Raw genomic sequence first — 23984 nt, 5'->3', positions numbered from 1 at the left:
GCTCGGTTTCAGTCAGTCGCTGATTTTGTTCCGTTAGCCGAAGCGCAGCTCGCTAAGCCCCGCCCACTCTCCGGCTCCTCGGGTTTCTGTGGTCGGGACTCCAGTTTCAGTTCAGAAACAAGGTAAGGTCCGCTCCTTATTTCGACATTTAACGGTGTTTTTCTGCTCATATTGACCCTTATCTCCTCCGACACCACCTCGGGCTATTTCCAAAGTAATGTCTGAAGGTTAATTCAGTGATTTCAACGTTCTGCGTGAAGTCCAAACGACTTCGGAACTAGCTAACAACTAGTTAGCTGTTAAAATCTAAACAAACGACTGGGTTAAAGTCCCCAAAACAAGTTAGCTTAACTCCTCCAAAGGTTGTTTTAGAGCTTTTAAAACATTTTTATCAAGCAGAAATGTCAAATAAATGTAGCAGGACCGTAAACCATGTAGACTGTTTGCTGAGAAGTTGCAAAATTTGGTCTTTAATCGTCAAAATCACATGGAAAAAGGCTTAGAAGTAGCTTAAATGCTAGCGCTATCCTACCGTCACCCTGGTCATTTGTTAGGGAAATGTTAGCTGACCGCAGAATTCAGCTGAATACTAAAAAGCTGATATGAGCAGTCAGTTTACTGATATGCCAGTCTTACCTAGATAACACTCCCTGTCTGCTGCTGAGCAAGTTTTAACAAGAACGTGTTTATCATTAATAATTACAGCATAATAATTATGCAGGATTTACCTGTAATATATCCACATGCAGACACGCACACGCTTTCCTCTGTCTCTGTGCACGAAAATATCACAACTTTCTGTGATCAGGCTGCAGGAATACTCACCTGTAGAGGTAAACAAGACTCTTAAACTAGGATTAAACATTAAAATAAGGAGATAAACAACATTCTGGAAGAAATAATCAGGGCTCCAGATCAGTCATTTCTAGTTATTCATTTAACTGCAGCTCATTCTAAAGCTTCCAGTTGAGACTTTCACAAGGACAAGGAGTGGCACACAGTATTTAATACTCAAGGAATCCAAAACAGAAGCCATAATCCTTTCTGCAATGCACGTTCTGCAAAAAATAGCCAGAAATGAGAAAAATTAGAACTTAATTAGTGTTACTTTTAGTTATATACACAGCATACTATACATAAGTGCATGATATAAACTTAAGGACACATTATTGAAATGAAAACTATCTTGGACTGGTGTATTATAAATGTAATATATGGCACACACTCTTAGTTTTGCTATTCTCTTGCTCTTTTCACTATTTTACTAATTCTTTATTATTATTACATAGTTATTAACATCATTATTACTATGATATTCACACCAGTAAAGCGTAATAAATGGTATTAAACGGTTAATGAAGTGTGGGTTTAGTTTTCAAAGAATCCAAAATGTGAAAACTATCTTCGACTAGTGTATTATGTATGTATTTATATGGCACACACTCTTATTTTTTTTGCTTTTCTCTTTTGCTCTTTTTGCTCTTTTCACTATTATTTAATATTAATATTAAATATAAATATTTTGTAATCATTTTTAAGTATTATTTTTTTCAATATTTTTATATATATTGTTATTGTTTTTTGTTATTCTCTTTTTGCTCTTTTCACTCTTTTTAATATTAATATTATGTAATTATTATTTATTTTGTTGTTTTTTTTAGATATTTTTATATTTTCTTTTATTTTTTTATTCTCTTTTGCTATTTTTGCTCTTTTCACTATGTTTAGTATTGATATTAAATATTATTTATTTTATATGTTTTATATTAAATCTATTATTTTTTTCTAACTTGTATAGATATATGACTATTATATCAAGATTTAGAATATCGCGTTGGTGTTCGTCTGGGCATCAAATGCTGCTGTTACAAATCATTTCCTTGTTTGGATCTGTAAAGTATATATTCTATATTCTATTTAATTTCTGCATTGTGTTTAATAAATTGTCTTTGGTGCTTTTTATTGTTTATTATTACACCTTTCCTGATGCTTTGACAGTATTATTAATATGATATTCACATCAGTATGGCATATTAAATGGTATTAAATGGTTAATGTATTGTGGATTTAGTCAGCTACATGTGACAGTTTCATTTCCAGATCCTTGAATGTGTGTTTTTGTGATTTCCAGTGAATAAGGAACACTTTCCCAGGATGTTGTCTTTGGCCACGTTGGGCCAAACGGGAGCCTGGAGGGTTGTGACGGGGACTCGGGGGAGATTTATGAGGAACAGCAGCTGCTTCTTTACCCGTTTGCCGGATTGTCACTCTGTCCCCGAGACCAGAAAGACCAGATCGCCGTTTGCAAACCACTGCAGATGCTTCACCGCCTCGTCGCCTGCAGCCAGTCAGAAAACTCCGTCCTACAGCTACGTTATTGTCGGGGCTGGGTCGGCAGGATGCGTCCTTTCCAACCGCCTCACCGAGGACGCCCATGAGTCCGTGCTGCTGCTGGAGGCCGGACCTAAAGACATGTGGCTGGGCAGCTCTCGCCTGTCCTGGAAGATCCACATGCCAGCCGCTCTGACCTACAACCTCTGCGATGACAAGTACAGTCATTCAGTTATCTCTCTTCAGATGTTGTGGTGCAGACGCAGGAAAACAAAACTTGCTCGTGTAAAAGTGTGAAAGCCACGTAACATTTTTCTTTGGTTTGAGTGTTATCAATGCATCGATATTCATGGGATCAGCTGTAAAATGCTAACCGTCGTCCTGTTTGCTCAGTTTTTGTACTTATCATGTGAGAAAATCTGCTCAGCCGTATTAAAGAGCTAAAAAAATGCATACATGATTAGATGTTTCAGGCTATTGTGCTAAATCCAGAACAGATTTATTGTGCAGGTCTGGGGTGTCCAACCCATCTTAGTCCAGGATCCACATTCAGTCCAGTTTGATCTCCAGTGGACCAGTAAAACCACAGCATGATAACAATCACAGCTATCTGGAACTGAACAATCTAGTATTTTACTTTATGATCCAAACAACTTGTCATAGTCTAGAAATAATTTTAAATTGATAGTTTTACTAATTTACAATCTGAAGTTAATGTCTTCTCTGGAATTTCTCCACTTTGAGGGCCTGATTGGACCCTCTGGAGGACCACTTTTGGCCCACGGGCCTCATGTTGGACACCCCTGCACTATAATTAGCTATTATTGGAAAGCTGTCTGATGGATATCCATCCAGTTTTTGTTGTCATGCCGTCTCTGCTTCCATTTCTCCCCAGGTATAACTGGTACTACCACATTCTGCCTCAGGCCCACATGGATAACCGGGTCATGTACTGGCCGAGGGGTCGGGTCTGGGGAGGGTCCTCCTCGCTCAACGCCATGGTCTACATCCGAGGCCACGCCGAGGACTACAACCGCTGGCAGAGAGAGGGTGCTGAGGGCTGGGATTACGATCACTGCCTGCCTTACTTCAGGAAGGCCCAGACTCACGAGCTGGGAGAGAACAGGTATCTGACGAAACACCTGAAGGCAGCGATTTAATTACAGCCTCGTCTCCAAACATTCTGACACGCTTACCTCAGGGGACGTCTCAGCTTCAGACTCTCCAGGTTTCGCAATCCGTCCTGGGTGGCTGGAAAACATTCCTCATTAACGTTCAGTATCACAGCAAACATCAGGCAGACTCAGGAACGTGATGGCAGCCGGTAAACGCCGTGCGTCACCGATCCGATTTCAGTGCAGCAAACTTGGAAACCACACAGAGAATGGAAACGTGTTCTCGTCGACTCTGGTGGTTTTGGGACAGATGTGACGTTCTGGAAAACAGATTCCACAAACAGGAGTGATGCATTTGTTTGCCTCTGTTGTTGTGAAAGGCTTTTTGCATACACCCCAACTGGAAAACTATGAATGTGTTTAATTTGGCAGCACAAACAGTGTCGCAAAGTTCACGTCTGACACTCTGAGTAATGCTTTTTTTTGTTGTTCTTATGTGTCAGACGTTCATGTCAGACACTGAAAAATGATTTTAGAGATATAAAGGTGTCACAAAATAAATAGAATGCTGTTTATGCTTTCCCACAAATCCATAGTCAGTAATTATTCACGAGCTCTGATTGGACGACTGCTGGCAGGAAAGAAAAAAAAAGCACTTATTTTTAAATAACTTCTAGCTACAAATTCACAACAGTTGTTACAAAAAGACAGCTGCTGTTAGGGCTTCCTTCTCTTTTCTCAGTATTGACAGTTTAATACAGGGGTGTCCAACATGAGGCCCGTGGTCCAAAAGTGGTCCTCCAGAGGGTCCAATCCGGCCCTCAAAGTGTAAAAATTACAGAGAAGACATTAACTGCAGATTGTAAATTAGTAAAACTATACGTTTAAAATCATTTCTAGACCATGACAAGTTGTTTGGATCTTAAAGTAAAATACTGGATTGTTATTTTGTCGTTTTGTGTCTCATTTTTGTCTCGCTTGTGTTGTCAAATTTTTGGTCTCATTTTTTGTCGATTTATTCCTGTTTTTGTTGTTTTGTGTTTTGTTTTTGTCTAGCTTGTGTTTTTTGTCTATTTTTGTCATTTTGTGTTTGGCTGTATTCATTGTTTGTGTATTGTTGGGTTTTTTGTCTCGCTTGTGTTGTTTGTCTCATTTTTTGTCATTTTGTGTCTCATTTTTGTAATATTTAGTTCTTGCCGTTTTGTGTTTCTTTTTTCTATCGCTTGTGTTGTCCGTCTACTTTTTTTGTCATTTTTTTCTTGCTTTAGTCATTGTTTGTCCTGTTCGTGTCATTTGTGTAATTTTTTCGTCTCATTTTTGTTTTTCGTCCATTTTTTTGTCACTTTGTAACTTTTTTGTCGAATTTGCAGTCTGTTTTTTTGTTTTGTTCCAGGTTGTTTGTTAATTTTTTGTCATTTTGTGTTTTGCTTTATTTGTTCTTTTTCTCACAATATTTTTGTCATTTTGTGTTTTTTGTCTCGCTTGTGTTGTTTTCCCATTTTTTTGTCGATTGTAACTTTCTTGTTTTGTTTCGAGTCGTTTGTCTCATATTTTGTCACTTTTTTCTCTTTTTTGTCGTTTTGTGTCTCGTTTCTGTGATATTTTGTGTTGTTTTTGGTGTTTTTTTTATCTTTGTTTGTCTTACTTGTCGTTTTGATCCTAAAGTAAAACACTAGATTGTTCAGTTCCAGATAGCTGTGATTATAATGAGGAGTTGTGGTTATTTGTAGGTTATCATGCTGTGGTTTTACTGGTCCGGTCCACTGGAGATCAGACTGGACTGGAATTGGACACCCCTGATTTAATATCTTCCATGTTTTCCGCAGACAGACTTCATCTTTCTGAAGTGTTAGCTTTGTGCTTTGTCTCTGTACTTCAGGTACAGGGGCGGCAGTGGACCTCTTCACGTGTCCAGAGGAAAGACCAACCATCCTCTTCACAGGGCTTTTATTGAGGCGGGACAGCAGGCAGGATATCCTTTCACTGACGACATGAATGGATACCAACAGGAGGGCCTGGGCTGGATGGACATGACCATTTACAAAGGTTCAAGAAGCTACTATCTGTAGAATTACAATCCAGACCAGTTTGTTATTCAGCGGATACATGTTACACTAAATAATATTAAAGTACCAGGTTCCAGCTTTAACTTGACTTGGTTTATGTGAGTATTAAACATTTCTTAGTCCAAACTGCAACCGTGCAGAAGTAATTAGACACGTGCTGGTTACAGAAATGTTCTTGAGAACCTTCTTGTTTGTTTAAGCATTTTTACAAGTGGAACACATGCCTCAGAGTTTATTTATTAGCAGCCGTTTGAGTGAGGTGTGTAGTCACAACACGTTTACGGAAGTCAAGAAATGACTGATCGGGTTAAAAAGCAAACTACCTCCCAGTGTGTTGGGTTGCCAAAAACAACAGTTCAATCAAAAAACAATAGTAATAAAGCAAGGGTGAAAAGTGGCTGATGGAAAGAGGCTTATGAAAGACCAGAACACTGTTTGATAAGAAAACCCCTTTCTGACTACACAGCAAGTCACAGGCGTACGCTTCCTCTTCAACGATGGGGCAGAACTTAGAGAGTTCAGCACAAGGTGAAACCCCTACGAGAGCCAGAAAAATAGAAAAAAAACCTCGGAAACAGAAAGAGCAGGTTGGAGTTTTCACATCAGCTACAACAACCTCTATGAGAAGGATGGAAAGAAGAACATGTTGAGAAAAAAAGAACAAGCCGTGACCCATAGCCTGCTTTATCTGCCAAACGTGCTTCACTGTTTACAGAAGCAGTGAGGTGAATGCAGAGGCTTGTAGGAGCATTAGGAGATCACAGCCACATCCATCAAAACTCTGCCATCCTACACAACCACAAGTCTTCTCTTCATGTCCTAGCAGAGGACCAGACTAAAGACAAAAGTGGCTTTAGAACCCATTATCTGCTCATGTTTGTGTGTCAGAGCCCTTTAAATATCAAATATGATTCTGTTTTGTGTATCAGTTACTTCTAAACCCGGGGTGTCAAACTCATTCCAGTCCAGGTTCTACATTCAGTCCAGTCTGATCTCCAGTGGACCGGACCAGTAAAACCACAACATGATAACCTATAAATAACCACAACTCCTCATTATAATCACAGCTATCTGGAACTGAACGATCGAGTATTTTACTTTAGGATCAAAACAACTAAAGTCAGACAAGCAAAGACAAAAAAACCACCAAAAACAAGACTGAATATTACAGAAACGAGACACAAAACGACAAAAAGTAGACAACACAAGCAAGACAAACAAAATGAGAAAAAACAGAAACGACAAAAGTTAGAGAAAAAACAACAAAAACTGAAAAAATATGACAAAAATGAGACACAAAACGACAACAGAACAAAGAACAATTATTATTTTACTTCATGATCAAAACAACTTGTCATGGTCTAGAAATTATTTTAAATTTATAGTTTTTATTCCCCTGCTGGCCGTAGGCACGGAGGCGGGTATTGGCGTGGGCACGTCCATCCATCCGTCCGTCCGTCCGTCCGTCCGTCCGTCCGTCCGTCCGTCCGTCCGTCCGTCCGCATTTCGTTTCCGGAGCATATCTCAGAAACTACTTGAGGGATTTCATTCATATTGCACCCAGGCCATCTCTATATAGTACAGATGTGCCTTTTGGGGTGTATGACCTTGACCTGACTGTTTTTTTTTATTGTAGTGAAGATGTATCATTTTGTAGGTGTATTGTCCACTATATGCCACTGTCTCCTTTGGGCTTGCTCTGGGGTCAGGCATATGGGTTCTGTAAAGCGTCTTGAGACGATTTGACTGTGATTGACGCTATATAAATAAAATTGAATTGAATTGAATATATTATTATTTCTTGCACTTAGAGGTACTATATATAAGGTGGAGGATGTTTTAAGCGGAGCGTGTTTATTACTTATGACAGCTGTGGCTACAATGTAGTTTACCACCACCAGAGTGAGAATGTGTGAGTGAATGAATAATGGATCCATTGTGAAGCACTCTGAGTGCCTTGAAAAGCGCTATATAAATGTAACCATTATTATTATAATTATTACATTTTACACAGAAGTCATGCTACACTGGCTAAAGCTAAAACTTTATTCTCGTCTCCGTTAGTGGATTTCAAAGTGCTGAAACTCAGAAGCTGTTTTGCTTTATTTTATTTTATTATCTGCGTCTCACTGCCCATTTCTGTTCAGGTAAGAGGTGGAGCACCGCCAGCGCCTACCTGAGACCGGCCCTGGGTCGACCCAACCTGAAGACGGAGGTCCGCTGCCTGACCACCAAGATCCTGTTTGACGGCAGCCGTGCTGTCGGGGTGGAGTATACACAGAACGGACAACAGAAGAGGGTAAAAGGCATTAGTAATAAACATACTAATGAATGAAAACATTGGTTTTTGGGCTTCATTCAGGTTGTAGAACATATTTACTCATTTCATTTCTTGAATGGAGCTTTTCCAGTCATTCACACACTCAGTTTTTTTGTTTTTCAGGCGTTTGCAGAAAAGGAGGTGATCCTGAGTGGAGGCGCCATCAACTCCCCTCAGCTCCTCCTGCTGTCTGGGGTCGGAAACGCAGACGACCTGAAGGAGCTTGGCATCCCCGTGACTCAGCATTTACCAGGTGAATGTCGTGTTTGTCTGCTTGTTGCTCAAACATGTAAGCAGAGAAAAGAATCTTTGTTTAAACTACGACTCAACGAAAATGATGTTTCACTCCTGAGTCAGGTTGTGCAGTTTGCTCCTTGCCTGCTGTCAGCCCGGTTCTGGAGTGCAGTGTGTTATTATAATAGCCTGTCGTCCTCCTTCCTGGTGTTTCTCAGGTGTTGGTAGTAACCTGCAGGATCATTTGGAGCTGTACGTCCAGCAGCAGTGCACTCAGCCCATCACCCTGTACAAAGCCCAGAAACCCTTCCGCATGCTCAAGATTGGCCTGGAGTGGCTCACCATGTTCACAGGTAGCCAGAGTCACCCACACATGCATGAAGGAACGACGCATTATCCCCAAGTGTTGGACTCAATTAGTGGATTTATATTCACTGAGCAGACATGACCTGCCATTAAACACAAACTCTGCTTCTTCCTACAAGAACGTTTCACTCATCTAATGTAGTTTTTCATTCAGGAAATATCGCAAAAATGTACTATTTAAACACAGAATTGGTGAAGTTTGAAAAAAAAAGAGGATTTAAAACTAAGGTTCAAATATTCGCAGAGCGTGAAAACCAAACAGAGCGTTTATCGGTCCGGTAACAGAGGAGTGATGAGTCCTGCAGTCTCCTGATAAACTCCTTCAGGGACGCTCATTACCATCTAACAGAAGGATGACTTTGTAGGTTATGGAGCAACAGCCCACCTGGAGAGCGGAGGGTTTGTCCGCAGTCGGCCCCACGTCCCACACCCCGACATCCAGTTTCACTTCCTGCCCTCACAAGTCATCGACCACGGACGAGTTGCTTCCAAGATCGAGGCGTATCAGGTGAGTTTCGGAAACAGACGGCTTTTTGTGTGGGTTGAAGACCGTCATTTTATTGTCTGGCTGTGTTCTATTTGCTTACCAGTGAAATTCCACACCTGCTGTACACTTTGAAACAACTCCGCTATTTTTGTCACGTAATGTACGAGGAAGTGTTTACAGAGTCATGTGTACCATTCCATGGAAAAGCGGTTATCTCAGACACCAAGTGAAGCAGGGGAAAGTTCCTAGTAAACCGCCACCTGCTGATCTTTTATCCTTCTTTACTGCCTGTGTGCCACAGAGCTGTACATGCAGCGTTTAGGTCTTCTACTGAAGTGCTGCACAGACCTCACATTGTAGAGCACACTTTATGTCTCCCAGCTTATCTTTTAGATACCTGAATTGTCAACAGTGTAAAAAGTTTCACACGCGAGTAAATAATCATTAGGTGTTAATTGGCTCAGGACCCATAAATAGCAGGTGTTATGTTATAAAATGACTTAATGTGTGATACAGCGAGTCCAAACAATGAAGCTGTTGATTTTAAAAACTTCTCCTGTTAAGATGTCGTTTTTTTTACCTTGTTAACGGGTCATAGCGTGTTTTTCATACGCTAGAAGACATCATGAGCAGAATGAGCAGTCTTGTGGGAACATGTTCACCCTGAAACTGCAAGGACCTGCAAACTGAAAGTGTAGACGATACAAGTCAATAGAATATGCATTGTGATTACCAGGGTTTCAAATATAGCATCCATCCATCATCTATTCACCGCTTCATCCTCATTAGGGCCTGAGGAACAGACAGCAGCAACTCACTCAGCAGAATGAATAAAATGCATGCTGGATTAAAGCACAGGATTAAGAAGTTACATTAAACACTAATAACTATGATTAGTAGCTGCTGCAGAATCTTTCATACGGTTTTCAAAAGTTGCAGCGGTGGAGAGTTCCTTCAGATCCAGTTTTCTGCAGTGAGTTCCAGGCAGCAGGCGCAGAGAACTTAAAACAGAATGAACCTTTGACATGTTTAATAAGTACAAATCATTGGAACATAATTAGTAATAGCTGTGGGTTTTAGAAATGTGGCCACATAAATAATGTGGAAGTCGTAAACGGAGGTTTGATGAAGAGTTCATCTTCCAAAATGAGTCCATGATTTTTTTCTGCAGCTGCCAGGAGAAAGATGCTCGTTTGATGTGGATTATTGACGCTGCTGAAACCTTTCACAGTGTGGTTCCCTAAGGAATCCTCTGTCCTGTACAGATGGTTGAGTCTGAGCATCATTCAGGAATAAGACTTATTGCTTCCTTTGTTAGCTTGTTTTAGTGGTAGATCGGTTTACAGGGGATTTAACGACCTTTTGCTGTTGTAGGTTCATGTTGGACCAATGAGGAGCACCAGTGTCGGCTGGATGAAGCTTAAGAGCGCCAACCCTCTGGATCACCCAGTTCTCCAACCAAACTATCTCTCCACTGGTAAGATTCAAACACCACAATCTGTGCGTTCTGCTGAGTCCCTTTCTACTTTTAAAAGACAATTGAAGACTCAGTTGTTCAGAGAACACCTAGGCACTTAATCTGACTACACCTTAGGGGTAGAATAAGTCAGGTGGTCCAAAACCCGGCACTTATTTAGCACTGACAAAGTTAAAAAATAATAATAATAAAAAAAGGGGGGGGGGGGGGGGGGGGTTGGCAATTCTTCTGCAACTTGATGGCAACACCTTTGACCAATCGCACTTTTTGCACTTTTTGCACTTACTACAGGTTTTTCCTTATGTCTGAATTCTTGCTTCTGTTGTACGTCGCTTTGGACAGAAGCATCTGCTAAATGAAATTATAGAATCTGGGTATCAGTTCTGTTCTTTGGAAGTCTGAGCCCACATGTAAATGGATGACTGTAGTTTACTGCCTTCATTACAGTAACTCTAGGTAGATAATCACATCTCTGTGCATTAAGAAACTCAGGTGTCATGATGGATGACCAACTAACCTTCAAGGCTCAGGTGTCCATTCGTCCTGTAGAACATCAGGAAGATCAGACCCTTCCTGTCTGAACATGCAGCTCCTGGTACAGGTTCTCTAATATCACTGGAGGCCTTCCTTCATGCAGTCAAACCTCTGCAGATGATCCAGAAATCAGCAGCACGTTGTTCAGATCTCTTTACTGGCTTCCTGTCGCTGCATAAAATTCAAAACTGACACAAGGATTCAAAACTAGAATGAAAACATCTCCTCCTTGTTGAACTCTCTCATCCAGGTCTACTCTCCCTCATAGTCCATCTCACAGTAATGTTATGTGTAATCTGCTGCATACATTGGAGCCCAAATCCACCATCCCATCCTGACGCTCTACAATATACATGAATTAAAGATGCATCAATTTACATTTTATAATGGAATCGTGAGGTGCCCATCGATTCCCACCCCTAGTCTGGACGTTGTGGATGATTGCTGTAGAACTCCAGGTAGCAGCTTTAGATAAAACCCTTCCTGGTGTTCTCCTCCTTTCAGACATCGATGTGTGGGAGTTCAGGCAGAGCGTCAAACTCTCCAGAGAGATTTTTGCCCAGAAGGCCTTCGACCCGTTCCGTGGCCCTGAAGTCCAGCCCGGTCCTCAGGTCCAGTCCGACGCCGAAATCGACGCTTTTGTCCGCCAGAAGGCCGACAGCGCCTACCACCCGTCCTGCACCTGTAAGATGGGCTCAGCGTCCGATCCGATGGCGGTGGTGGACTCGAACACTCGTGTTCTGGGCCTGGATGGGCTGCGTGTGGTGGACGCCTCCGTCATGCCCAGCATCGTCAGCGGAAACCTGAACGCTCCGACCATCATGATCGCAGAGAAGGCCGCTGACATCATCAGAGGTCGCCCTGCCCTGGGTGACTCGGGCGTTCCCATCTACCAGCCTCCAACACTCGACACGCAGAGATGAACAAAGAGCAGGAAGAAGAGCCGTCAGCGCTGGGATGAGGAGTGGAGGGTAACGGTTCACAGCCAGCTCTGAGGCAGTCACTTCCTGTGTGCTTCAAATGGAGCACTTTAGTTCTGGTACAGATTCTTATGGGCCGTGAACGTTCGGTTTACATTCACTACTTCAAACACCAGAACCTCATGGTGGCTTCTGATGAGGTTCTGTCAGAGAACAACAGATGTGGGAACAAACATGCTTAATGCAACACTTTTCACTCAGTTGAGCTTCACAGCAGAACTTTGTCTGTCATTGTCATAAATTTAGGCCTTTATGTTTGTCAGCTGTGAGCGGATGTTGTTAGAGATGTAATGGAAAACGCAGCTAATACGGCACATTATCTAGTTCAGTGTAAGAAATCTACAACTATGACATGTTTCTGTAAACACACTCTGAGGTCACACACCTTAGAAACTCCACTACAGCACAATACAGTGAATATTCAGCCTTTAAATGGTCTGACACTAATCAGTCCATTAAAACTAACAGTTTACAGAACGCTTCAAGCACCACGCTCCATTTAGCCCTCCTGTCGTCCTGCAGGTCAAAATTGATCCGTTTTAAAGTTTGAAAATGTGGGAAAAAATATATTTTCACAGTGAAACTTCTGGTGTCCACAATTTCAACATTTTTAGGAAATCTTTGAATATTTTTTTGGTGGAAAAAAGAAATGTTCAAAATGTTTCTTTAAGAACATTTACTAAATTCGCTGGATTTTGGTTGATTTTTATGTGAATGTTCTTAAAGCAAATATTAAAATTTTCACAGATATATATGTAATCACTGTAGATATTTTTTGGATTTTTTTGGGGAAGATTTTTACTAATTTTTTGAAAATATTTACAAGAATTTTCTTGCCAAATTTAGGGCATTTTTAAAAATGAAACTTTAAAGGAAATTTTTACCTAAAGGTTTTGCAAATTTTCAGAAATTTGGGGATTTTTTTGCTGAATTTTTGGATTTTTTTCAGACAAGGAAACAGTATTTTTGTGAAGATAACAGGGAGGGTTAAACCACGGTCAGGCTTTGGTTCTAAACACGTCTTTCAATGGAAAATTATAGAACAGCTCATATAAAAAATGTTTTTCTTTTCTTCCGAGCAGAAAATTATTTTTTTTAGCCCAGCTGCATCTCAGCACGGTTTCTCGTCAGCCTTTACAGATTATATCTCACATCATGTAATGAGCAGAAACCTGCAGACTGCACCCAGACACTCAGCTGTTACCATGGTAACCTCCTCTTCCTTCCTGAAGTCTTGCACCTTCAGCAGTTTGATAGAAACCATTGTTTGCTCAGGTTTGTTACAAACAGTTCATATCAGCCAGATAAGATCCGTAGGGCTCGACTTGCATTCACTTTAAATTTTACCTCACAGAATTTAACCTCACGAACAACGAGCCCAGACAGCACATTTATTCAGTCAACACATGAGCCCATGTTATGAATATAGATTGAAGACAGAGATAACAACCACTGAGCACAAAGCAGAACTTTAGAGGCGGTTTTCCGAGGAACGCAGCCTCATTGTCGCTACCAGGACCTGCCCTTCATTTTCTGTCCTCTTAAGGAGCTGCAGTGTTGTTTCCTAGCAGAGCTGACAAACAGACATGTGCTGCTGACATCAAACTTGGCAAGAGCAGCTTTCATCCAAACAGTGAACTGGAATTACAGAGAGGGCAACCAGATGCCTTTTTAGGCTACAGTTCCATAACACCATCATAGTCTGACTTTACCATTAAACTATTCATCTTCTTTGGCCGTTTCACTTTCTGCTTTTCAGATAGTAAATCGTGGTTGATATAATTTGGCTTTTTTGAAAAGAACTTACAAAATAAGACTCTTTCACATCAAAGTGAAAAAGGATACAAAATGTCAGGTAATGAATTACATACGAAGCAAAGTGGGTGATTGTAGAGTTAGTGTTTGTTTTCACCTCCTTAAAGTCAGTGTTTAGATGATGCACCTGATGTGTTTTACATCATGATGCCGCCACCTCCATGCTTCACATCACGATGCTGCCACCACCGTGCTTCACATCATGATGCTGCCACCACCGTGCTTCACATCATGATGCTGCCACCACCGTGCTTCACATCATAATGCTGCCACCACCGTGCTTCACATCATAATGCTGCCACCACCGTGCTTCACATCATGATGCTGCCACCACCGTGCTTCACATCATGATGCTGCCACCACCGTGTTTCACATCATGATGCCGCCACCTCTATGCTTCACATCATGATGCTGCCACCACCGTACTTCCGTTCTTGATGCTGCCACCACCATGCTTCACATCACGATGCTGCCTCCACCATGCTTCATCATGATGCCGCCTCCACCGTGCTTTAAACATGATGGCGCCGTGCTTCACATCATGATGCTGCCACCACCGTGCTTCCATCATAATGCTGCCACCACCGTGCTTCCATCATGATGCCGCCTCCACCGTGCTTCCATCATGATGCCGCCTCCACCGTGCTTTAAACATGATGGCGCCGTGCTTTACATCATGATGCCGCCACCACCGTGCTTCCATCATGATGCCACCTCCACCGTGCTTTAAACATGATGGCGCCGTGCTTCACACCATGATGCTGCCTCCACTGTGCTTTAAACATGATGGCGCCGTGCTTTACATCATGATGCTGCCACCACCGGGCTTCACATCATGATGCTGCCTCCACTGTGCTTTAAACATGATGGCGCCGTGCTTTACATCATGATGCCGCCACCACCGGGCTTCACATCATGATGCCGCCTCCACCGTGCTTTAAACATGATGGCGCCGTGCTTTACATCATGATGCCGCCACCACCGGGCTTCACATCATGATGCCGCCTCCACCGTGCTTTAAACATGATGGCGCCGTGCTTTACATCATGATGCCGCCACCACCGGGCTTCACATCATGATGCCGCCTCCACCGTGCTTTAAACATGATGGCGCCGTGCTTTACATCATGATGCCGCCACCACCGGGCTTCACATCATGATGCTGCCTCCACCGTGCTTCCATCATGATGTCACCTCCACCATGCTTTAAACATGATGGTGACGTGCTTTACATCATGATGCTGCCACCACCGTGCTTCACATCATGATGCTGCCACCACCGTGCTTCCATCATGATGCCGCCTCCACCGTGCTTCCATCATGATGCTGCCTCCACCATGCTTCATCATGATGGTGCCTCCACCGTGCTTCACATCATGATGCTGCCACCACCGTGCTTCACATCATGATGCCGCCACCACCGTGCTTCACATCATGATGCCGCCACCACCGTGCTTCCATCATGATGCTGCCACCACCGGGCTTCACATCATGATGCTGCCTCCACCGTGCTTCCATCATGATGCCACCTCCACCATGCTTTAAACATGATGGTGACGTGCTTTACATCATGATGCTGCCACCACCGTGCTTCACATCATGATGCTGCCACCACCGTGCTTCATTATGATGCCGCCTCCACCATGCTTCATCATGATGCCGCCTCCACCGTGCTTCACATCATGATGCTGCCACCACCGTGCTTCACATCATGATGCTGCCACCACCGTGCTTCACATCATGATGCTGCCACCACCGTGCTTCACATCATGATGCTGCCACCACCGTGCTTCACATCATGATGCCGCCACCACCGGGCTTCACATCATGATGCCGCCACCACCGGGCTTCACATCATGATGCTGCCTCCACCGTGCTTCCATCATGATGCCACCTTCACCATGCTTTAAACATGATGGTGACGTGCTTCACATCATGATGCTGCCTCCACCAATCTTCACAGTGGGAATGGTGTGTTTATGATGTGTTTGGTGCCTGGTAAACACAGTATCTAGCTCAGTTTTTGTCTCATCAGACCAAAGAATCTTCTTCCAGCTGACTCCCAGATGCTTACTGGTAAACTGTAGTCAAGATTTAAGGAGTTTTTCACAGTGGCTTTCTAGTTGCTGTTCTTATGTACACTTTAGAGGGATGAAGAAACTGAGGAACACTTGATGTATGAACAGTGTCTCCCATTCCAGCTGCTAAAGCTTCTAACTCCTTCATACGAGTCATGTGAGTCTTGGTGGCCTCCCTCACTCGTCTCTTTCCTGCACAGTCACTCGGTTTTTGAGGATTTCCTGCTCCAGGCAGATTTAAACGTGTGCCAGATTCCTTTCATGTCTTAATGATGGATTAAGTGTCCATCTCCTGACTCAAGCTTTTCAACAACCTTCTCACAGAGTTGTTTGGAGCTTTCTTTTGTCCTTATTGTGTATTTATATCCAGGAGAACTGAATCACCGCTGACTAAACGTTTTAAATACAGCCGTCTTCTCATGAGACAAATCAACTGATTTCAGATGATCCATTTCAGAAAGTGGCTGCACCTGTGCTGACTCAGGTGAGTCACTTTGAAGAAGGTAATTAATTTTGCAATCACTTATTTTAAGTTTTGGTGGAAATTACTTTTTGTGCAGCTGGTTAGCTCAGTGACTAACACCCTGACTTTGGCGTGGTCGTTCCCTGCGGTCCTCAGTGCTGCCCCGCCTCCCTGCTGGTGTTGGTCTCAGAAGTACGCCACTGTGGATTAAAGCGTCTGATAAACGGCATTCAGTGTTGAAAACCAGTAAAAGAGGGTCTTCCAAAGGGGATTATTAGGCCCTCCAAGTATTTTTCTGGATTTAGTTTTGAAGGTTCTCAAGCAGCCAAAGGAAGAATCTCATTCAAAATGTTCAGATTTTACAACTCACAGCTTTGAGTTTCCTTTCTAATGAGCCATAAAGTCTGTCTGTGAACAGTAGTACTCCCAGAATATCATTCTACTTGTGTTAAAATACACGTCATGTTTCTGCACACTAAAATCTAAACTACACTAAAAACAGATCTTCAGTGTTACGCTTATGAACAGGTTTTAATATGTTGTGAATGTTTACAAAGATGTTTTTTAATATAAATGTGATCTAGGAATCAGATGAAGGTTTAAAGTCTAATGGTAGCGTTAGTGTTGTTTTTATGTCATTACTGTCCATGCAGTAACTGATGCTGAGATTTTTAACTGGAATCAGATTTATGTCACCAGCTATGATGGAAAGATGCTGGAATGAATTATGATTGTGTGTCATTAAGCTCTGCACCACAGAGCATCTTAGATGATTGTTTACATGGTAATGCAGTGCAGAGGCTGTTTAATAAAGCAGGAAACACGGATCATAAAGGGAACGTTACTGTGAACGTTGTTTTTTTTCTCCTATTGATCATAAACAGCTTCCTGACTTTGTCCTCATGACTTTATTCAGTGATCGTTACAAAAATCAGCAGGTTCATCGTCAAACAGGCAGAAAATTCAAATGTACAAAACAGGGTTTGTTTGTTTTTTTCTTCAATTTCATCGGTACAAAATCTATAAGGTACTAGTACTTCTGCTACAAAGTAGATAGAGCTTTATATATATATTCTTTTAAATTTCATACAACAAATGGTTAGAAAGCAGAAATCTTCAAGTTCATCACCAACTTTTTACAAACGCTGTACAGATTTTATACATTGTTTCATAGACGTGTAAAGCCGTGGAACAGTACAAAAAATAAAGCTGTGTGAACAACAAAGCTTCGTGTTCTGTCACTTTGTGCCTTTTGATTAATATTTATTTGGACAGTTGTGTTCTAGTGGCAGTAAATCTGGATCAGAGCCATGCAGCGGTGGCCGTTTATTCAGAGAGAGGTAATGAGTGAAACCAATCATGGATGGTACTGAATGTAAAGAATGCTTTATTACTGATCTTTTATCCTGAGCTGTCTGTCACTGATGTAGAAATACTGGAGTTTACATCAGACAGAAGCTGCTGGAGGAGATAAAAAATGGCAGTTCTGTTTCCTTTAACCCTGTAAGACCTAAATAATAAAAGCTAGATCTGATGTGTTTTTGCCACAGTGGGTTTCCCAGGATTTAGGGGTTTATGACTACTCTGGGAAATGCAGCAAATGTACAAATGTCTGCTTATAACGTGTTAAATATGGCTTCTGAAGTTGTCTAAATTCATCCAAAATATATATTTTTAAAAGTCACCAGAAACCCAAACAGGAAAACTGAATCTTTGGCTGCATTTCCACAAAATCCAACCAGTTTTTAAGTTGTGTGACTCCTACATGTTACTCAGGTCTCAGTGGATTATTTTTCAAACTTCTTTTGAGCAAATGCAGCATTTTCCTCAGTTTCTCTGACGGGTCATTCCGTGTGGTTTCACCAGATGGTGGTTGCTGCACCATCTTCAAATTAGTCCTAAATTTGCCATTAGACAGTCACAAAAGTACTTTCTATGCAAAACTGTAGGCCTGTAGCTCAAATAGTTCCTGAGTTGTGGGGGTCTGAAATTTTCAGAATTTGGGCTATAAAAAGCCTCGCCTGTGTTTTTTTTTGCATCTTTAAGTTAAAAAAACTACCATTTTTGAAGGTAGTCACCTTTAACAACTAACATTTCAAAAAGAACCAAACATACATAATACTACCATTGGAATGACTACTAATACTGGTATCCCAATTTAAAGTAGTGAAAAGCAAAAAACGATTGTGACATCACCCATGCCATTTTGAGTAAGAATATCTCAGTAACTACAAATATAACCCTGCTGCTTTTTTGTACAGTGATAGAAGACAGATGGAACTGTCTTGTAGAAAAATTTGGGGTCTCTGGTACCTGTCCCACACTGAGATTTTTGCCCCAAAAATAGCCAATTAAAAATCTCGTCCAACTTTAGGAGCTCATATTTTCCAAACTGAGGTACCTAGAAAGCTCCAGTTTGCTAAGTTATCACACAAGTTTGTGTAGAATGGAACCCAGGGCTGTTAGAACACTTCTGTGCAGTATTTCTAGTACTTTTAAGGTCCAAACTCCACTCGTGAGTAGCTATCTCTTAATTTTTTAGCATTTTTAGCAAGCCCCCACGGCCTGCAGAGTGTAGGGAAACACCTGGGGATGTTTGTGGGGCACTAGCTACATGCAGAGGCCTTGTTTACCAACTCACAGCTCTCTGGTATGTCTAGAGGCTGACAAATAACCACTTAAAGATGCAAAAAAAGGAAACCCTGACGAGGCTTTTTATAGCCCAAATTCTGAAAATTTCAGACCCCCACAACTCAGAAACTATTTGAGCTACAGGCCTACAATTTTGCATAGAAAGTACTTTTGTGACTATCTAATGGCATACAAATTTAGGACTAATTTGAAAATGGTGCAGCAACACCCCCAAGGAATATCTGGTCATTTCACCTGGAATGACCCCGACACTTTAACCAGCAGACCTGGATCGTTAGAGGTAACAGCACTACAATTAGTTAAAAGTCTGAATTAAACACAATTGACATGCAGTTACAAAATGCATAAGTCTTATTAATCAGCTGTTGGCCACTAAAACCTGTGTGTGGGAGGAAGTGAGTGCATGTACAGTGCACGTGGACAGTATTCCAGCTGTGCACGACAACCTGTGCACACTTAAGCAACGGTAACATGTAATGCATGTGGGACAGCGTGGATGTGTGTGAATGCACTCACTGATCCCATGTTTTGGTTTGACATGAGAAGAAGCCCTTTGATTGCACACGTCAGACACGTTGCCCTGACAACAGTAGTGAGACTGAGGAGGAGGAGAAGAGAGAAAGCACCCTGCAGTGACCCGGTGTTGGTGTGTTAAAGGTTGACCTGAGGACAGCTGGCAGTGGTGCTGGAGCTAAGGTGCAGAGGTGCTGCTTCCCTTCAGGCTTTCTTTGTTTTTTTTACCTGCGACCAGGTCGTGTTGTTCTCTCCTCACAGACAGCAGCTGTTTTTGGACATCTTGTGCACAGAAAAACTGGCATTTGAACAACAAAAGAAATCCCACAAGTTAAAGGCAACAGCTAACCACAATCACTGCATTGAAATGAACCCCTATGTACACTCCATCTGCTCATCATCAGGGACACCAGCAGATACTCTGTGGCTCTGCTGAGGTGTTTTAAAGGTTTAAAGGTTGAGTCTGTTGGTGTCTGTGTGCTTCATCTGGGTCATCATGAAACAAGCCAAACTTAAAGAAAAATGGGACCAACCTCAGCCTGGAGGAAAACTGAAGCAGTAAAAGACTGAACATGACCAGACAGATGAAGCTTCAGCTGTGAGATGCTCCTTGTTCTCTTATCAGGTCAGCATGAGTCATTTCAGAGAGACGTGTTGCTGCAACAACTCAGGCTTTGTTCAGTTTGCTTTTTGTGACACAAAGAAGGTGACTTTAAGAGTATCTCTACAAGAATAAACTTCCACATTTAGGTTGTTTTAATGATGCCGCTGACCCATTTGGATGCATAAACTTTACCTTAACATCCTCTTCATCCCCGTCAGTGGCGACTCCAACCACCGTTTACCATCAAACACCTGCTGCCACCAGCTCCAGGTACGACGAGGAGGAGAAGACGATAAAAAGTAGACATTAAGACCAACCGGAGAACTTCCTTTTTACGTAAATCCAATGAGGAGCGATGGCTCTTTTAAAGGGTTTTGTCATTTCAAATATATGTCTGGAACCTTCAGGGAAGCAGAATAAGCCTCAAATGTTGAATTTCAACATGAAGACAGTACGGTAGCAGTTTCTAGCTTCATACATGTAATAACAGTATCTAAAACCTTTTACACGCTAGTTTTTATGGTCAACGTCACCATTTTAGTCGGTCAAAACTCGGGCTGGACCCGAATATCCGAATATTCGTTCGCTACGGCGGTATCCGGATATTAATTTTGGTACCCGAATATTTGGCTCATCAGTTCGTGTTTCTTACCACCGCCCTAATGTCCGGGTTGCTGCCGACTCTGACGTCACGCTTCACTTCGTTGCATGAACACAAGACAAGATGCTGAAGACCTCCACTGTTTGGGAATTCTTCAGTTTAACTAAAGACTAAACGAAGGCAAAATTTGGACCCGGGAGACCAGACGAACAGATACGAATATTCGGTCTGTCCGCCGTCCGACACCCGAATATTCGGAGGCCAGAAACCACTATTCGGGCCAGCCCTAGTCAAAACGGCAAAAAACTGGAACCCTTCCTGCCACATATCCAACATTACTGATGTTAGAGGCCTCAAAGTTGGTGAAATGTCAACAAAAGACTTTATTCCTAGTTGGAAATATGGACTTTCTGGGGTACCAATGCCATGCTTTTTTGAAACTTTTGTCTTTTCTTTCCATTTTTAAGGACCAGTAGTTAAAAGTATTGCCTCTGCTGCAACCATTCAATCATTTTGATCTCATATATGTGTCCTTACTGAATTTTATGGCTGCAACAGCTTTATTTCTGGAGAAACTGAACCCTTACAATGACTGCTCAGGTAAGACGTTTTAGTTTCAGGTCACAAATGACGACTGAAATCTGAGTTGGTGCAGCAGCGTACTTCCTGGATTCCATCTGAACTGAAACATCTTATTTCTCAGAAATGGTCTCAGGCTGATGAATTCATTCTGTAAGCGTCTAACAGGAACGTATCACAACATAAAACCGAAGGGGAGTGCAGCGGTTTGACATGCCAGGCTGAGTTTGTGTCACACAGAAGATCAAAAACACGTCAGTGGTAATCTTTTTCTCACTGTGAACCGGGTTTCATCATTTCAAGATTTGCGTAAAAGTGAATCACTGCTAAGTGAGCAAGAAAGAATAAAACCGACAGTTCAGGATCACGATGGACGGCGATCCTAAACATTTTATTTTGGGGAATAAGTTCTAAAGTTGTGTGACTTTAGCATTGCTGTTGGTGTAAAAGGGGAAGGACTTACAGGATGAAACAGAAGGATATGCCTGAGGACAAAGTCTTTTTTCACTGATATGTGATTTCCTTTTCAAGTCAAAAACAGAGACGAGCGACTTTTAACCCTGAACTCAGTGCAGCTTGATTCAAACGGACCGGCCTGATGGAGATGATCTGAAATAAACTAACAAATATATATGTGTGTGTGTGTGTGTGTGTGTTATCTATCTACCTCTGGAGTTTTTGTGTAATTTGAGTCATAGAGGGGAAATAACCAAATAAAAGGGTTCCATCACATGTTATATACACACAGATATCAAATGAAAACATGAATTCTTGGAATCAGTGGACGGCCAAAGAACAAATGCAGCTTCACTACCATCAGATCATCCACTCACTGGCCTGTCATTGGCTGCTCACATTTAAACCAGAAATTAGGGAAAATCCTTTGGAAAAAGTAAATCCAGTGCAGGAAACATTTCCCACACTGCAGCCTGTGAGTGAATGGAACGGTGGCACGTTTTCTCTGAGCGGCTCTTCATACTGAGTGAACAGTGGACGGATGGCCATCATTCACCCAACACTGCACGCATGCAAACAGCCTCCAATTAAAGCTGATTCAGATCAAACCTCTGGTGGTATTAAAGAAAACAGATCGTCCTGAATGACAGGCCAGAGCCCAGTTCATCTCCACCGTTAACTTCTGTTCTCTGTTCAACAGAAAGAGAAAAACAAGGCACTTTGCTCGCTCGTCCATCCCTGTTTGACGTTTCCTCAGATGCACCTGAAGAGAGACTTTCCTCTCGCTGTGGAGCAGCAGCACGGCTTCAATTAAAAAAAAACCTAGCTAGAAGTGTTGTGAGCCGCTGCTATAGGGAAGTGATGCATATCATCTCGTCCGTTAGGTCCTCCTCGCATTTCACTGCCACGTACGGCTCCTCGTCGCTGTAGTCGCGGATGCTGGCGTGTTGGTCCGTGACGCCGGTTCCCCCGGTGCTGCCGTTACTCACGCTGCCGTTCAGCAGGTTGCTGGCTGCGCTCTCCATCTCGTCGATGGTCATCTCGCAGGCGTCCGCGATCTCGTGTTTGGTGGCCGACACAAACTTGGGGTCTCTGGCGTATTTCCCCAAACCCTCAGATATCAGAACCTGAGAGGAACAGAAGGAGAAACCATCAGGATGTCTGAGAAACATTCATGGTGCAGAAAATGGAAAATGTAGCAGTCCTGTCTCTGCAGGACTGAACCCTCATGTCATGAATTCACATCACTCCACTTTCATCCAGACTGCAGCAGAGATTTTCCAGAGGTGGTTTGTTCTTATTCAACACGTTCCTCAGAATCTTTTAACCCTCGTGTCGTCTTTAAAACTGACCCGTTTTAAAGTTTGAAAATGTGGGAAAAATAAATAGTTTTACAGTGAAGCTTCTGATGTCCACATTTTCAACATTTTGGGCCATCTTTGAAAAAAAGAAATGTTAAAAATATTTGTTTGACCACAAAAAGCTCTTTACAGAACATTATTTAATAAATAACTTTTTTACACTACCGTTTAGAGGTCATTTAGAAATGTGCTTTTTTTAAAATGAAGATCACATGAAATGAATGATAAATCCAGTGCAGACATAGTAAATGTGGTAAATGACTATTCTAGCTGTAAACAGCTGATTTTTAATGGAACATCTCCATAGGGGTACAGAGGAACATTTCCAGCAACCATCACTCCTGTGTTCTAATGCTACATTGTGTTAGCTAATGGTGCTGAAAGGCTCATTGATGGTTAGAAAACCCTTGTTCAGTTGTGTTAGCACATGGATAAAAGAGGGAGTTTTCATGGAGAACATGGAATTGTCTGGATGAACCCAAACTTCTGAATGAGAGCGTATTATCATTAAAGTTGTCGTAACTCAAAACAATAGAATAATTAATTTTTTTTGTGTGTGTGTGTTGAACCAAAACATCATTTTTAGACTGGTTAAAAGTGACAAAAAACATCCACAGCAACTCAAAAATGATGCAAAATGACAAATTTTTGAACCAAAACTACTTTGAAATGAGATGACAAACGTCCAAATGATTTAAAATTTCTCCAAAACAATAGAAAAACTAAACAATGTCCAAAACTGTGGCTCATTTAGGAACACATTTCTGCATTTGTTGATATCAAACTAAATTCAAGGTGAGGCTACTTAATAAAATGTGCTTGTTCACTCATTTATCTGAACATATCCGGACAAAAATATGTTTGACTGCAGTGAAAAAGACATTTTATAACTCAGGGTAGTTTTTGTTGAACGTACACTACCGATCAAAAGTTTAGGGTCACTTAGAAATGTC

The 23984-nt window shown here is 41.9% G+C and overlaps 2 protein-coding genes across 2 annotated transcripts in view; one reads left to right on the top strand and one right to left on the bottom strand.

Moving 5' to 3' along the window:
* Nucleotides 1-46: 46 nt before the first annotated feature.
* chdh (choline dehydrogenase) lies at nt 47-17490 on the top strand. Its single transcript, XM_022203317.2, has 10 exons — nt 47-122; nt 2132-2549; nt 3227-3457; nt 5326-5492; nt 7660-7811; nt 7956-8085; nt 8285-8419; nt 8798-8940; nt 10294-10396; nt 11435-17490. The coding sequence occupies exons 2-10, from the start codon at nt 2155-2157 to the stop codon at nt 11851-11853; spliced, it is 1875 nt and encodes a 624-aa protein (XP_022059009.2). The 5' UTR covers nt 47-122; nt 2132-2154; the 3' UTR covers nt 11854-17490.
* The window catches only part of cacna1db (calcium channel, voltage-dependent, L type, alpha 1D subunit, b), a 138320-nt gene continuing 131490 nt past the window's right edge, over nt 17155-23984 (bottom strand). Inside the window, 1 exon segment of the mRNA XM_051948987.1 lies at nt 17155-22797. Within this exon segment, the coding sequence (XP_051804947.1) occupies nt 22519-22797 (279 nt within the window). The 3' untranslated portion in view covers nt 17155-22518.

This window comes from Acanthochromis polyacanthus, chromosome 6, assembly GCF_021347895.1.
Source record: "Acanthochromis polyacanthus isolate Apoly-LR-REF ecotype Palm Island chromosome 6, KAUST_Apoly_ChrSc, whole genome shotgun sequence".
Classification (NCBI taxonomy): Eukaryota; Metazoa; Chordata; class Actinopteri; family Pomacentridae; genus Acanthochromis; species Acanthochromis polyacanthus.
Note: the sequence above shows the minus strand (reverse complement) of the source record. Positions and strands in the feature narration are given on the sequence as shown.

What these genes read in the sequence shown, in the direction of transcription:
- chdh (XM_022203317.2), top strand. Translation starts at nt 2,155, where the DNA reads ATGTTGTCTTTGGCCACGTTGGGCCAAACGGGAGCCTGGAGGGTTGTG. An exon ending in CACGAGCTGGGAGAGAACAG is followed by an intron (nt 3,458 to 5,325) that starts GTATCTGACGAA and finishes TCTGTACTTCAG; the next exon opens with GTACAGGGGCGGCAGTGGAC. An exon ending in ACCAAACTATCTCTCCACTG is followed by an intron (nt 10,397 to 11,434) that starts GTAAGATTCAAA and finishes TCCTCCTTTCAG; the next exon opens with ACATCGATGTGTGGGAGTTC.